At 35.0% G+C, this 16,681-nt stretch overlaps 1 protein-coding gene and 1 pseudogene across 1 annotated transcript; one reads left to right on the top strand and one right to left on the bottom strand.

Annotated features, from left to right (window-relative positions):
- Positions 1-947: 947 nt before the first annotated feature.
- On the bottom strand, positions 948-1,730 carry LOC137825427 (uncharacterized). Its single transcript, XM_068631095.1, has 2 exons — positions 1,279-1,730; positions 948-1,146 (listed from the first exon to the last, which is right to left on the bottom strand). Exons 1-2 carry the CDS (start codon positions 1,728-1,730, stop codon positions 948-950), a joined length of 651 nt encoding a protein of 216 aa, XP_068487196.1.
- Positions 1,731-4,639: 2,909 nt separating this feature from the next.
- On the top strand, positions 4,640-15,224 carry LOC137825426 (probable disease resistance protein At4g27220; annotated as a pseudogene).
- The last annotated feature ends 1,457 nt before the right edge of the window (positions 15,225-16,681 follow it).

The raw sequence follows: 16,681 nt of genomic DNA, 5'->3' as shown, positions 1-16,681 counted from the left end.
AAATAAACAAAAGGAGTTACCATCACCTTACAGTTAAGAATAGCTGCAAAACGCTGAAGCGAACACTGATCCAACCCCATCCCGCCAATTCTGCTTTTTAGAAAATTCACCTTAAGCCCAGAGGCAAGCTCAAAGCAAAGCAAAATAGCCTTAATATTAAAAACACTTTTGGTATTTGCTTTGCAGAAGAATAAAGTATCATCAGCGTATTGTAACATATTAACCTTCACCTTAGCTCTTCCAACCTCCAGACTGTCAATCAAATTCTTCTCTTCCGCCATCCTAGACACCCCAGCCAACCCTTCAGCAACTATGAGAAAGAGGAACGGAGCAAGCGGGTCACCTTGACGAAGTCCCCTCCTAGGAGAAAATTCCCCAATTGGGTTGCCGTTCACTAATATAAAGACTGAAGCAGATTCTAAACAACACTTTATCCATCGAATCCATTGAGCACAAAAACCCAACCTTTCCAACATATAATATAGGAACTCCCAGCTAACCGAGTCATATGCCTTTTCATAGTCAACTTTGAAGAACACACAACTCTTCTTCTTCCTTTTATATTCTTCCAGCACCTCATTCGCTACCAGCACACTATCCAACAATCCCCTACCTTCAAGAAAAGCATACTGTCTAACATCAATCACTTTGCTAATAACCTTTTCCAAGCGTAGCGACAACGCTTTTGAGATAATTTTATACAAGCATCCTACCAAAGAAATAGGTCTAAACTCGCCAAGCTGCAAAGGATTTTCAACTTTTGGGACAAGACAAAGGAAAGAAGTGTTTGAACCTCTAGGCCAGTGGCTCTTTGTCGCAAAATCCTTCTCTGCTGACATCACATCCATCCTTAAAATTTCCCAACAAAACTTTATGAAACCAAAATTAAATTCATCAGGCCCAGGGCTCTTAGAGCTTTCACAATTCCAAACCGTAGCCCTAATTTCTTATTCAGAGAACTCCCCCACCAACATCTCATTGTCTGCTTCCGAGATAGAATTGAACCTTACATTATCTAACCTGACCTGACAAACATCGTTCCTGTCGAATCTATCCTTGAAGAAATCACGAACCTTGTCCATGATTACCCCCTTATCCTCACACCACCTACCCTCAACAAACAACCCGTGCAATTCAATCCTCGACCTTCTCCATTTCACAGATGAGTGAAAAAACTTTGCGTTAAGATCCCCCTGTTTCTACCATTTCTGTCTTGCTTTTTGAAATACAACCGCCTCTTGTTTAAACATGGCTTTGTTCAGATAAGCCAAGAGTGACCTTCTCTCCTCCCTTTCTGACTCTTCTAAACCATAATCATCATCCCGTGTGTCTAACTCATTAATCCTTCTTTGTAACTCCTCACTAGCAAGGTTCACATCTCCAAACACTTCTTTGTTCCAGATTTTCAACTCTGTTTTAAGCTTTTTCAATTTTTCTTTTAAGACATAAATTCCACTTCCTTGAACATCAAAGTTGTCCCACTTCAATCTCACAAAATCTTTAAACCTACTATCCTTTTGCCATACATCCAAACTCCTAAAAGGTCTTGGACCCCAGTCAACAGACACTTCCTTAAGGACAACTGCACAATGGTCCGAGATTGACCGGTTTAGGACGAACTGTTGGCAAAGTGGCCAGGCTTCGAGCCACTCTTTTGACACAAGAACCCTGTCAATTCTACTTTTCACCGATCCATTAGGCTTATACCAAGTAAACTTCCTACCAACCATCGGGATATCCACCAACTCAGATTTTTCTATAAACTCATTAAATCCTTTTATTTCTCTAGAATAGTCTATCACCGAGATCATACTCTTCCTCTCCTCTTGTTGTCTAACTGAATTAAAGTCTCCAATAACACACCAGGCCTTAGAGAGTTGATTCGACCTGAACCCAATGATCTCTCCCCATCACTTTCTTCTCCCATAGGGAGCCAGAGCAGTAGACATTCACGATGGAGACATGTAACCCATTGCCTATCTTCCAAAGGCCCTCAATGAAAGAGTAATTCCTTCCATTAACAAAACTAATTATCTGAAAAGTCGTATTGTTCCAGATCGTAAGTACCCCTCCAGCACTGTTTACCGCTTTGTTTTCAACCCAATCCACATTGTTATTTCCCCAAATAAGGCACACTTTCTCTTTACTAACTTCAGAGCATTTCGTCTCCTGCAAACACACCATATCCGCCCCTTCCTTACTTATCAAATTACTTAAATATTTTCTTTTCATAGTGCCTCCTAGTCCTCTGACATTCAAACTAATTATCTTCATCGACAAACTGACTAGTCTCCCCCCTTGACTTCCTTCCCTTACGACCATCCCGAAACGTCAAAGCTTGTAAACTACCAATAACTAAGTCTTCTCGCCCAGGGTGAGAATACCCAGCTTCTTTACCAACAATCCACACACTAGAGGCTTCGTTCTTGTCATTTTCCACCCAAAAAATTTTATATAATGGTAACTAAATTGATTTGTGAATTACAATCTAAATTGGTTTTTTAACATTGGTTATCAAAGTTTACTTACTTATTACGGTTAGATTTTAAATTAGTTTCTAATTAAACTAATGCCTAATTTTATTATTTTAAAGGTTAATAATTTAATTTTTAAAATTAATTTTTTAGTGATATTTTTAAAAGATTGAAATATTTTCTAAAAACTAATTTAAATAAAATATATTAAGCAAATATTCTCAATTAACAAATTGTGATTAATTTCATGAACATATAAGACATAAAAAATTAATCTTACACATGAATGAATCTTAATTGCAATTATTTTTTTTACCTTCCACAACAATATGATTTTCATTCTCAATTCTTACTTTAAAAATATTTAATTTGTTGAACCCTTTAAAAGGTTCTCTATCATGAGTCATGATTTGTACAATCACTATTTATAAGTTAATCTTTTTGTAAATTTGGTGAGACATATTTTCAACATGTCTTCTAATCTTCTTTGTTCTTATGTTTGAAAGATGTGTATCGCTTTTATTAGAGTAATTGTAAATAGGTTCTTTCCATTTTCAAATGAAACAATAATATTTTGTATCTCTTCAACACAATTACCAAAATTTTCTCAATTATATCTTGTTATTCAACAATTTTTTTTAGTATTTCTTAATGCTCTTAGACTCTTTCATCCGTACAAACTCCCTTATCAAATTTAACACTCTCGTGCCTCAAATCTTCTCATTTTTTTCATATTTTTCTTTAAAATAATTTCAATTTTATTTGAGTGATTTTAGGATCATGATTCTAGTGAGAATTATTTGTGAAACAAACACATATGACTTCACATTTATTTTATTTTTTTCATTTTTTTCTTTTATATTTTAGTTTGGGTCATCACTACAAGAAAATCATGAAATATAAACCAATTTTTAGAGACCAAAATAATTAGTTTCAATAGTAACTAAATTAGAGACTATTTTAGAAACTAAAAAAAAAATTGGTTTCTATATTAGTTTCTATTTATTGTTAAATAGTTTCTAAATTGGTATCTAATTAACAACCAAAGTTTTAAAGACCAAATTTAGAAACTAAATAATTGGTATTTAAAAGATTTGTTGCTAATTAGATAACAATTTAGAAACTATTTAACAATAATAGAAATTAATTTAGAAATCAATTTTTTTTTTTAGTTTCTAGAATGATTTCTACTTTAATTACTATTGCAACTAATTATTTTAGTATCTAAAAATTTATTTCTATTTCATATTTTTTTTTTTAGTGCATGGTGTGATTTTTCGGAAGTATGAAGGACTTTCTGATTTATTTTATTAATGTACTTTACATATATAAAACAAAATATTAACAATATATTAATCTTAACTTCCTAAATCTAAATAATAAATAAATACTTTCATCTTTATGTAAAATATATTTTAAAAAAATTGAAATATTTCCTAAAATTTACTTTTAAGTAAAATATATTAAGTAAATATTATCGAAATGTGTAACTTTAATAGTAATGCACATATATACATGTAGCATACAATGTCAGCATTTCTTCTTCTTTATTTATTTATTTATATATATATATATGAAGGGAATTCACTTAAAAAAAAACTTAATATTTCTCTGAATAGTGGATTAATAGATGAAAAGTTTCGCAGCCGCCAGGTTGGTCCTAAATTCTTCTTCTTCACATTGTATCTCTGCAGAAATCTTTAGGTACATTTATCAATTCAAATCATCAATTTAGTTAGATTTTCTTACTCTTATATTACTCCTATTTTACATTCATGTCAATCTTATGAAGTTATGTTATAAAGTCTAGTTTCACTTGATACTTAAAATGAAACTAATTACGAGAAAAAAATAACACTTTAAAACTAAACTGATGATTTATTTTCCTTTTATATATATATATATATATATATATATATATATATATATATATATATATAAAGCAAACGCACAATATTAATTTTAGTTTTTTCTTATATATAAAAATAAGGTAACTTGTAATAATAATTGCTTTTATCTCTATGTAATATAATAAGTATGACATAATTTTTATTTATTGTTTTTTTAATTACATCATTCTTTCTAGAATACATGACATAATAATATTTTATAACTAATTAAAGAATGATAAACTCATTCATGTTTAGGAAACTGTATCAATTCAAATGGAGGACTTTTTTCTTTCCATTGCGACAAAGATTGTAGAATATGTCGTATCTCCAATTTTAGATCATGCTTGGTACTTGTGTTGTTTCCACGACTTTGCTTTGAATCTTTCAAATGACAAAGAACAACTAGAATTGACACGAGACAGTGTGGAGAAGAAAATTAGAGAGGCCACCAATAGGATTGAAAAAGTTGAGCCACCTGTTGAGAAGTGGTTGAAAGATGTTGAAAAAGTCTTGGATGAAGTGCGAATGCTAGAAGAAAGAATATCGAATGTAAACAATAACTATTTGAGAAGGAAATGTCAATATTCTCTTGCAAAAGAAATAGCAAGAAAAACAACTAAAATGATTCAGCTTAATCGTGATAGCAAGTTTGAACCGTTTTCTACAATTATTGAACCTCCAGGCATGAAGTATTATTCTTCCAATAATTTCTTTATGTTCAAATCTACAGAAGCATCGTACAACAAGCTTCTAGAAATATTAAAGAATAAAAGTGTTTCTATGATTGGGTTAGTCGGATTAGGAGGATCAGGGAAAACTACTTTGGCAAAAGAAGTGGGTAAAAAGGCTGAAGAGATGAAATTGTTTCATAAGGTTGTCATAACAACAGTGTCTCAACCTCTAAATATCAAAAGGATTCGAGATGATATTATTGATCAATTGAGCTTGGAGTTAAAGGAAGAATCAGATATAGGTAGAGCACATAGACTATCACAGAGATTAAGAGAAAATACAACTCTTCTAATCTTGGATGATGTATGGGAAAAACTAAACTTTGAAGATTTAGGTATTCCATTTGATGAAATTCCATTTGATGAAAGCTACAAGGCTTGTTGTATACTCATAACAACTCGCAGTAAAGAAGTATTCACTTCTATGCCATGTCAAAGTATAATTGAACTTAATCTCTTGAGTGACAAAGAAGCATGGACTTTGTTCACACATTATGCAATCATAACTGATGTCTCCTCAGAAGCTTTGAAAGGTGTGGCAAGAAAAATTATTAATGAATGTAAGGGATTGCCCATTGCAATTGTGACGGTCGCAAGCACGCTAAAGGGGAAAACTATTGAAGATTTTGAGTTAGCATTGTCAAGGCTAGAAAATCCTAAGCCACTAAATATTCCAAAAGGCTTGATAAGTCCTTATGTTTGTCTTGAATTAAGTTACACTAATTTGACTAACCAATTGGCTCAATCCTTTTTATTGTTGTGTTCTATGTTTCCAGAGGACTATGAAATAGATTTGGAAGATTTATTTCGATTTGGAAGAGGATTTTGCATATTTGGGATGTTTGGAACAATGGAGAATGCAAGGAGAGAGATGCATGAAGCCATTGACATTCTGAAGAGTTGTTTTTTGCTAATGGAAGCAGGAAAAAAGAAGAAGGTAAAAATGCATGATTTGGTTCGTGATGTAGCCTTGTGGATTGCGTCTAAAAGTGGTCATACAATTTTCACACGTACCGAAGTGGATCAGGGAGTGTTGAAAAATGATGAAATCATGAAAGATACGAAAGCATTAGCCTTATGGGATAAAAAAGGATATGATTTTCTTAATTATAAAATAAATTGTCCAAAACTTGAAATTCTCTTGCTTTTTTCTTCTGAAGGTGGCCTAAAAGTACTAGATGCGTGTTCTCAAAGCTTGGAAAAACTTAAAACCTTAATCATAAATCCAATGCTGAAAAGAGATAGGCTTTTTTTGCCAGAGTCGATGAAGTCGTTAAAAAATCTTCGAACACTTTGCTTGAGAAATCAAAATTTAGGTGACATATCTTTTGTGGAAAGACTACAAGCACTTGAGATTCTTGACTTGCATGACTCTTCTTTGGAATATTTTCCTGTTGAAATTGTAGAATTAAAGAATTTGAAGCTTCTAGATTTGTTCCAATGTGAGCTTGAGAAAAGTATACTAGGTTATAAAGTTTACGAAGTTGTAGGAAAATGTTTGCAGCTAGAGGAATTGTATTTGTACTTTGTCAATTACGAAGTGGACTTTCCATATGATGTCTCTTTCTCCAAATTACAGAGGTATGATATAGTAAACACCAATTCTTTTGACCTTAGGCGTACCAGAGCTATGAAAAAATACGCACTGTCTAGAAGTTATGTTACTGTTGAAAATTTTATATCATCATCAATCAAGGATCCCTTTATAAGAGCGGAGTTCCTTCATTTGACGAACCTTGTGAAAGAATATTTTCTGTTTTATTCAATCTGTCTTTCATCTATAGCAATGATACATATATATAACCATAGCATTAGAACCGTACAGATTCTTTTTCTAACATAACATCTGTAATTAAGACTAATTATAGACCCATTAATAGTGATTATATTCTTATAATTAAGTCTAATTATAGACTCATTAATAGTGATTATATTCCTGTAATTAAGTCTAATTAAGTCTAATAATGATTTTGTCCGGTAATATCCCCTCAAGTTGGAGCATGTAAGTCTTGAATGCCCAACTTGACCAAGATGGCTCCAAACTTTTTAGCACCGAGAGCTTTGGTGAAAAGGTCAGCTAGTTGTGTATGTGTGGGCACATAGGATGGAAGAAGGCGCTTGTGAATGATTTCATCTCGAACAAGGTGGCAGTCAACTTCAATGTGTTTGGTGCGTTCGTGGAAGACCGGGTTTTTAGCAATGTGAAGTGCTGCTTGACTATCACAATAAAGACGAATTGGGTCAGGATGAGGAACATGTAGAGAAGCGAGAATGTCTTTAATTCACTTTAATTCTCGGGTGGTCTTAGCCATTGATCGATATTCAGCCTCAGCAGAGGAGGCAGAAACCGTTTGTTGTTTCTGGGTTTTCCAAAAGATTGGGGAAGTGCCGAGTTGAATAAACATCCGGTGAGAGATTTCCGTGTCAGTGGACAACTTGCCCAATCAGAATCACACCACCCAAAGAGTTGTAAGTTGTTCTCTCGAGGTAGGAGTATTCCTTGTCCAGGATGCCCCTTTAAATATCGAACAACACGAAGAGCAGCTTGCCAATGCTCGGAGCGTGGATTTTGCATAAATTGAGATAAAGCTTGGACACCGTAGGCAAGGTCAGGTCGAGTGAAACACAGATAAATTAACCTCCCAACAAGTCTACGATAAGTAGCCGGGTCAGAAAGAAAAGAACCAGTAGCGGAGCTCAATTTGTGATTTTCTTCACATGGTGTAGTGGCGGGCTTCGCACCCAACAATCCGACTTCAGTAATGATATCTAAGGCATATTTCCTCTGACAAAGGAAGATTTTGTTGGGGGAGCGAGCAACTTCAACCCCGAGGAAGTACTTGAGGCGGCCTAAATCTTTCATATGAAAGCATTGATTTAAGTAGCCTTTAAAACATTGGATGGCAGTACCATTATTCCCTGCAATCACAAGATCATCAACGTAGACTAGCACAACCAACTGTATGTCATTATTATTGAGAGTAAACAGGGAATGATCCTTCGGGGATTGTTGGAAGCCGTAACGAGTGAGAGAAGAAGATAGTTTAGCAAACCAACACCTGGGGGCCTGTCGGAGGCCATATAGAGACTTTTGAAGCTTGCACACTGTCCCTGGTTGAGATTCTTGGAAGCCAGGAGGGAGTTTCATATAAACCTCATCATCAAGATCACCATGGAGAAACGCATTGTGAACGTCCATCTGATGAAGCTCCCAATCTTTTGCGGCTGCTACTGCTAGAGTTGTGCGAATGGTTACCGTCTTTACGACAGGAGAAAACGTCTCGTTGTAATCCAAACCCTCCACTTGATGATTGCCAAGAATTACCAATCGAGCCTTGAATCTTTCAATTGTTCCATCCGAGTTGTATTTGATTTTGTAGATCCATTTACACCCAAGTGCCTTCTTTCCAGGAGGGAGAGCGGTGAGTTTCCAGGTGTCATTGAGTTCGAGAGCATGAATCTCCTGTGCCATAGCATCACGCCACCGGGGTTCTCGGACCGCTTGAGAAAAGAACAGGGGTTCCTGCTCGGTGTGTAAAGAGGTAAGAAAACTTTGATGATGTTTAGAAAAGGAATCACAATTCACAAAATCATGTATAGGATACGAAACACCTGAGGATTCTGTTGAAGGAGGTGACGGAACAGAGGGCCTTGACGGTATCGTGGTGGCTGCGACAAAATCGCGTAACCGTACGGAAGGCAGCTTCGCGCGATGCCCTCGCCCAAGGGGAACCGCGACCGTCAGCGGTGGTGAAGAAACCGACGGCGCCGTCTCCGTCGGACGCGGCGGTGGATCCGCGGGTAGCGTCGAGGCTTCTATACATGGATCGGAGTCATTGATAGTGTAGTCAAAGTCATCTGTGAGGGTAGCATCCTCCTTGGCTGGGATGGGAGATGCAATAGGTTGGTTGACGATGCATTCATCTAGGTTTGAGGAGGCAATTTCATGAAGAAAATGTGGGTCCGTTCCAGTTTCTAAAGAGTTGGCAATAATTGGGTTTTGCAATGGTGGTGCAGTGTCCATCTTTTTGGCTTCAAAATATGGAAATTTATTTTCGAAAAAATGTACATCACGAGAGACAAAGAAAGTTTCTGTTTCCAAATCAAATAATTTCCATCCTTTTTGGCCATATGGATACCCGACTAACACACATTTTCGGCTACGACTATCAAATTTATCCCGCTGTCTATTTTGATTATGAGCATAACATAATGAACCAAATACTCGTAAGTGCGCGTAACTGGGTACACATCCATGGATCACTTCATAAGGGGTTTTTCCTTTTAGAATGGAGGATGGTGTGAGATTGATTAAGTAGCCTGCAGTCAAAACGCATTCCCCCCAAAATTTAATGGGAAGATTGCCTTGAAACCGTAATGACCGAGCAACATTCAGAATATGCCGATGCTTGCGTTCGACGCGTCCATTTTGTTGCGGGGTCCCGACACAGGAAGTTTGGTGAAGGATACCTTGTTGAATGAAATATTGTTTTAGACACATGAATTCGGTTCCATTGTCAGAGCGAGCCATTTTAACACATTTGTTGTATTGCCTCTCAACGAGTGTGAAAAAAATTTTCAAAGTCACTGATACCTCTGTTTTTTCTTTTAACAAATAGATCCAAACTGTCCGTGAACAATCATCCACAATTGTCAAAAAATATGAAGCACCACAGGATGAAGGAGTTTTATAAGGACCCCATAAGTCACAATGAATTAAATCAAAAATATTCAAAGCTTGATGCGCACTTAAGAAAAACTTATCTCTCGTTTGTTTCGATTTTTCACAAACTTCACAAACTTTATTCAACTCATCACGAGTACATTTCCCACTTATATCAGGAAGCATTTGCACAATCTTAAATGACGGATGTCCTAATCTTTGGTGCCAAAGTGCTAGTTGATTTTCCATCTTGACATGACATGCTTGAGTCTTCCGTACCCCACGATACCAATAAAGCCCATCTTTCCGTTCACCTGCTCCAATCAGCGTCCTCGAAGTGCGGTCCTGTATAATACACAATTTATCAGTGAATGTTGCAACACAATTTTCTTCATCCGTCAATTGAGGTACTGAAAGTAAATTGCATTTTAATTTGGGAACATAAAGGACATTTTTCAATTCCAGTCCTTCTTCAAGAGTCACTGTTCCCTGTTCGCAAGCTAGAACACGTTCACCATCGGGTAACCCTACGGGGCACCCTTGTATAGTTTCCTTTTCACTCAAATTTTCCAGTGACCCGGTCATATGGTTTGATGCCCCACTGTCAATAATCCACAAATCCCAAATGCTCTTACCAGTCATTTTCTCTGATTCATTTGATTTTTGTTTGCTGATCATATCAACCAGTACCTTCCATTGTTCATTGGTCAGACCTGCCATCTCAAGTTTCTTGTCGTCATTGTTGGCTTGACTGTTGCTTCCACTAGCGTGTGCCACATTTGCACGTGTCGGGTTACCTTTGTTTCGCATCCCTTGGCGTCCCCTGCCGTTCCATTTGCCTTCACTTTTTGGTCTGTCACCCCACCATTCGGGATATCCGATCAATTGGAAGCATCCCTTCATGTTGTGACCATTTTTACCGCAATGACTGCACGTCATTAATTTTTCTACCATATCTCCACGCCCTTTTTCTTTATAGTTGGCCTGCATCGCGAGACCCACGACCAACCCCCTTTCTTCCGTTGATTTGGCCATCATTCTCACTCTTTCTTCTTGTACCAACATAGCATATACGCGGTTCAGAGACGGCAATGGGTCTGAGGCCAGAATGTTTGATCTTACTGTCCCGTAGCTTGTGTCATCCAACCCCATAAGGAGTTGATGAACCTTCTCCTCCTCCCTTCGTTTTTCCAACTGAGCACCAATCCCACACTTGCATCCACCACACGTACAAGATGGAATTTTGTCACTGTTAACAAGCTCATCCCAAAGGACCTTCAATTTTCCAAAGTAAGTTGCCACCACCATTCCCTCCTGCTTGCATCTTGACAAGTCCGACCTTAGTTGTTGAATTCTAGGTCCATTCACGACCGAGAATCTTTCTTTAATGTCTTCCCACAAGTTATGTGCGGTCTCAGCATATGCTACTGTGGATCGTAAGCTTGGTTCAATGGTGTTTAGAATCCAAGAGACAATCATGGACTGCACGGTCCACCAATCTTCAAGGTCGGGTGCCTCATCCTCTGGTTGGATATGTGTTCCATCAATGAAGCCCCATTTTCTCCGGGCACGAAGCGAGATCTTTACTGCTCTTGCTCATTCGTCGTAATTTTCTCCGCGCAATTGGACTTCCGTGATTATGTTTCCGGGATTGCCACTCGCGTTGAGATCATATGGCGAGTAGGTCTTCTTAGCACCTCCTCCTTCGTGCTCTGCTTTGTTGGCATTATTCTTTTCTGGTGCATCTGCCATGGTTGTGCATCGTTGCCTTTGCTTTGTGTTTGTCGGGTATCAGAGTTTTGTGCGCTGATACCATGAAAGAATATTTTCTGTTTTATTCAATCTGTCTTTCATCTATAGCAATGATACATATATATAACCATAGCATTAGAACCGTACAGAACCGTACAGATTCTTTTTCTAACACCTTGGGGAGATTTCAAAAATAAAATCCCATCCATGGATCCACAAGACATGAATCACTTGATTGTCCTACAACTCGTATAGTGTGAAAAGATAGAATGCCTAATTGATACTAACAATATCAACAACAATATTGATTTTCTTCAACTTGAATTTGTGCTCCCTAAACTTGTTTACTTAAGGTTGGAAAGGTTATGGAACCTTGGAGAGCTGTTTTGTGATCCCTCTTCCCGATGTTCCCTCGAAAATTTAGAAGAGTTCTTGATAGAAGATTGTAGTAATTTGAAGAGCATCTCCTTTCCAAGGAAGTCTAAGCTATGCAATCTGAAGGTCCTTTTAATATCTGATTGTCCTATGCTGACTTCTCTCTTCGTGCCATCCGATTTCCAATCTCTAGTGTTGTTAGAGAAACTAACAATAATTAACTGCAACGCCATGAGGCACATAATAGATGAAGTGGTGAAGAAGGAAATGATGTTCTTTCAAGCACCCCAAGTCTTTCATATTTGACGCTCCAAAAATTAAGGATTATTTGCATTACTCAATGCAACAATTTGGAGTACATATTCTCTGAGAATTTAGCCGTACGGCTAGTCAGTTTGGAAAGTGTGGACATTCAATTTTGCTTGAAATTGAAGTATGTATTTGGCAGTGAAAAGGAATGTAATCCGACTAATTTCATAAATTTTTCTAATTTGCATACTCTAAGCTTGTCATATTTACCAATTGTGATTGACATTTGGCCTCAATATTATCGTCAACAACTCCCCAATCTTAAAAGGATAGAGTACTATGAATGTCCCAAATTGCTTGACTCTTCCATATGTAACATAATGACTGCTTCAAATCTCTTGCAAGAAACAACTTCAAAGGTAATATATTATTTTAAAATCATGTATCTTCCACATGAGCTTTTATAGAAATATAGTTATTATTTATTATTTCATTAATAAATGAATTTTCAATATGAATTAACATAGAAATGTTTAGGAATCAGTATGCTTTGTGAAGTGATGTTGTTTAAATGCATTAAGAATAACAATCATATCGTAGTAGTTTTTTATCATTATTTTTATTCTGATAACTATCAAGATTACAGTTTATATTCTTATTGTGTTTGAGTAGAAAAATATATTTATAAATTAATCATAATTCTATGGAATGGATAATCTTTTATCTAGTCTAATAAACAAGTATTTATTGATTTAATCAAATATATTTTGTTGAATTGCATTCAGACGTACTCATAATCGTTTATTTTTGGGATTAGTATTGTAATTTTTTTATAGGCTTTTTATATAATGAGTTTTGATCTAGTTTTTTTTTAATACATTTTAGGTCTGCTTCCTCACATAGAGTTTATTGAAAAATAATGTATATTCTTTTTAAAGATGCAATACATGTAAATAAATTTTTTTTTAAAAACGATATTGTAATGACAAGTGATAGATATAAGATTTTGAAGTGCGTTATATAGTGTGATATTTGAATTGCGTTAGATTGATAATTTAATGATAGAAATATACGCACTTAGTCCTTTATAAGGCAAAAATAATAAATTAAATCTGTACAAAATTCCATGCTTTGTATAAAAGAATATACTTATTTCCTTTTCATTACATGTATAAAAGAATATACTTATTTTCTTTTCTTTTGACTTAGAGACAACTGTTTTTTGCTATTTTTAATGGTGAAGGAATTTAGATTGTTTATTCAGAATTTGAAAATACATTGTTTACCCTTTATTGAGTAATAAAAAAGTCATTGCTAGAAAATTAATTCCGCAGAAATTCAATCCTTTCGTATGATTTTATGAAGTCATTAACGTAGTTAGCTAAATAAAATTAAGAGAAAACTTTTCCCCATATTTTAGTAAATGTGCAATTTTATTCATAATTTTTTTCAAAAACAAGTTTCTTGATTTGAATTAGGCATAACTTATGAATTGTAAAATGTAAGATATTAAGAATGAATTATGTTGTATATACAGGAGAATGAAATAGCATGGTTGATTACCAACACATTCAACCAATTGGGTTCTCTATTGTTTCCACTCCAACTTCAAAAGCTTAAATTGTCTCATCTTAGAGTAAAAGGTCTCTTCCAAATCCAAATGGGAGAAGAAAGGGGCAGTGGAGAACTGCTTCCTCTAAACATGGATGATCTATCCTTGAGGAACCTACCTGAGCTCAATTTCATATGGAAGGGCCCCACAGGTTTTCTAAGCCTCCAAAACCTTGAATATGTTACTGTGGATGGATGTCAAAAATTGAAAACCATATTCTCTACTTCCGTTGTCAAAATTTTACCAAAGTTAAAAGAACTGCTTATAGATAACTGTGATGAATTGGAACAAATATTTGATTTAGGTGATGCACAACAACTCCAAACCCTATATTCTTCCCAACAACTCTGCTTTCCAACACTATCAAGTATTAAGGTTAAAAAGTGCAATAAGTTGAAATGCATTTTTTATAATCTATCGGCTAGTCATTTTACCAGTCTGAAATCTTTGACAATAGAAGAGTGCTTTCAGTTACACAAGGCTTTTGGTTTTAAGCATGAAGCTGATGATGGTGGTGAAGAAGAGACTGGTAAAAAGGGGGAACGAGTACTACTACAAAAACTGAGAGATATAACACTCAAAAATTTGCCAAACTTCCAAGAGATTCACAACGGATTTAAGTTAAAAGAAGACGTTGTACATATCATAGAGGAATGTCCTAAGTATTCTCCAAGTTTATATCTACATCCAGGTAAAATTCACTTCTCCTTTTTTCTAGACACAATTACAATGTCTTTGGATTATGATGTTGTTAAGTCAAATATTATTTTATCAGATATGTAAATAGAAGGCTACAATTAAGCATGCAGAGTTAAGTATTGATTTAAAAAACAAAGTGTGCAATGGTCAATGCAACAATGCCTCAAGTTTTCACCCTCCGATGCAATAAATTGGTCAGGTAACGTTATTTTTTCTTTTGCTATTTTAGCAATAGCATCATGTGGATAATATATATTTCGGCCTCTTTTACTCAGTAATAAAAAGAGGTAGTGTTGCTTATTTATGTGTTGTATAAATATGCAAGTTTAATCATATTTGAAATTAATATAAGACATTCTTTTACTTTCATATTTTCTTTTCCTGTATGACTCATGAGTCATGATTTTCTAAATTTTAGTTCAAATACATAAAAAAAATTATAATTGACAGTATTTTTTCCTCTGCATATTTTGAAGTTCTTCAAATAAAATAAAAACATTTTTTAAATGACTAATGCTAACTCACTGGCCCCACTAGTCTGACACTCATTATGGAGAAGGAGCATAATATTAAAACATTGATACCATATAATTATTTTGTAGGGAGACAATTGCTGGAGGAAAGCAGAGTGTTGTGACGAGTTGGGGTGTGGGGGTAATATTGAAATTTGTACATAAATAATCAATAACAGAAAGTAAGTTCTTTCTGTTAAATATTATCAATGTGACTGTTTATTTTCTTGTTTTAGGATTCAGGAATTTGAATGGGAATTGGTGATATTGTGAGATGTTTAAGTCTTATGCCGTGTATTGTGTAATATGAAACACTCAGTGCTATATTTAAGTGTTTGATTATTTTCTCTTTGAATTAATCTTTTAGAGTGATTATCCAAATATTTAGATATTTATCAATTCATATCATCAGAGCTAGTTAGCAAATCCCTGTAAGAACTAAGGAAGAAGAATTTGAAATCCTGATTGGTACTTCAAAAGTACCTGGAATGCACCATCATAAACAAATATATCTTGTTGTTACAAAATTGATTAATTATAACTAACTAGTCAATCCTCTGTCAATTCATCATACAAGTAGCACAAAAAGAATAAATGAAAATTAGTAAATTTGGTTTCATCAATTCACAAGGTACTAATTAACATCCTCATATCTAATCAATTATTTTTTTCTAAAGAAAGCTATAATTTTTCAACTTCTATCTTGGCTTGATGGTTGGTACACTTCCACTGACAATGTCACTACCTGATACATCTCCTTAAATAAAAGGAGTCTCTATAGTAATAAAGGTTGTGAACTAAATATTGTACTTGAAGAATCACTTGTAACATATTCATCTCCCTTGGAATCTGGCTCAAGTAACATAGAACAAATGTATTCAAGCTCTTTAGCCACTTCTGCCATTTTAGGCCTCTCATCTGGTAAATCTTTGCAACACTTTAAGGCTAAAGTAAAAATCTCACTACATACTCAAATGAATAAGACTCGATACATTATGAACAACCAGAGAAACTCCACCAGATTAGTATGCCTTAACCTGAAATAAAAAAGGAAGAAATAAAAGCATTTAGGTCTTACTTGGATAACTTCTCATTAAGCACTTAAATAAAAAAATATTAAACCAATATTCTTAACCGTCTGTGTGAATATATATTTATAACTGTTATATTATCGTCGAAATTATTTTTTAATCTATAAATACTAGATACGGCAGAAAGTAAGTAAAATAAAAATATGAAAAGAAAGAGCAATTTAGTTTCAATATTTTTTCCTTTTATTCTACATTTCCTACATAAGTTGCATTAGCTATCATAAAACTAAGTTCTTGAAGGTTACCAACCAGCTTCACCTTTAGAATACCACCGACATTATCATATCTTGATTTGCTGATTAAAAAAAATATCATATTTTGATATTTTATACTGATCCGCATGAAAGGCATAGCCATCTGGACACTGTCTCGGAGATAGGTTCGGTGAAATAAACATGTTTGTGAAGATGTGGACTACATGTACTTGGACAGAAAGAGCCTATGAAGCTTCACTGTTTTCTGAGATTGACTTTGGGCTTTTCCTATGCAGCTTAGGTGGAAGGCAAAGAAGGCCTTCTTCTGGAGTCAAATCAGTGAGATACCACTCTGGAAGAGCTAGAATTCTAACATTGTGCAGGACCTACGGGCCGGGAGCAATATCAGGTATACAGTTTCTATTTTCACCTCTCCA

Source organism: Phaseolus vulgaris, chromosome 8 (assembly GCF_000499845.2).
Source record: "Phaseolus vulgaris cultivar G19833 chromosome 8, P. vulgaris v2.0, whole genome shotgun sequence".
NCBI classification, from domain to species: domain Eukaryota; kingdom Viridiplantae; phylum Streptophyta; class Magnoliopsida; order Fabales; family Fabaceae; genus Phaseolus; species Phaseolus vulgaris.
The sequence above is the reverse complement of the archived record's forward strand: the minus strand, read 5'-3'. Positions and strand labels throughout refer to the sequence as shown.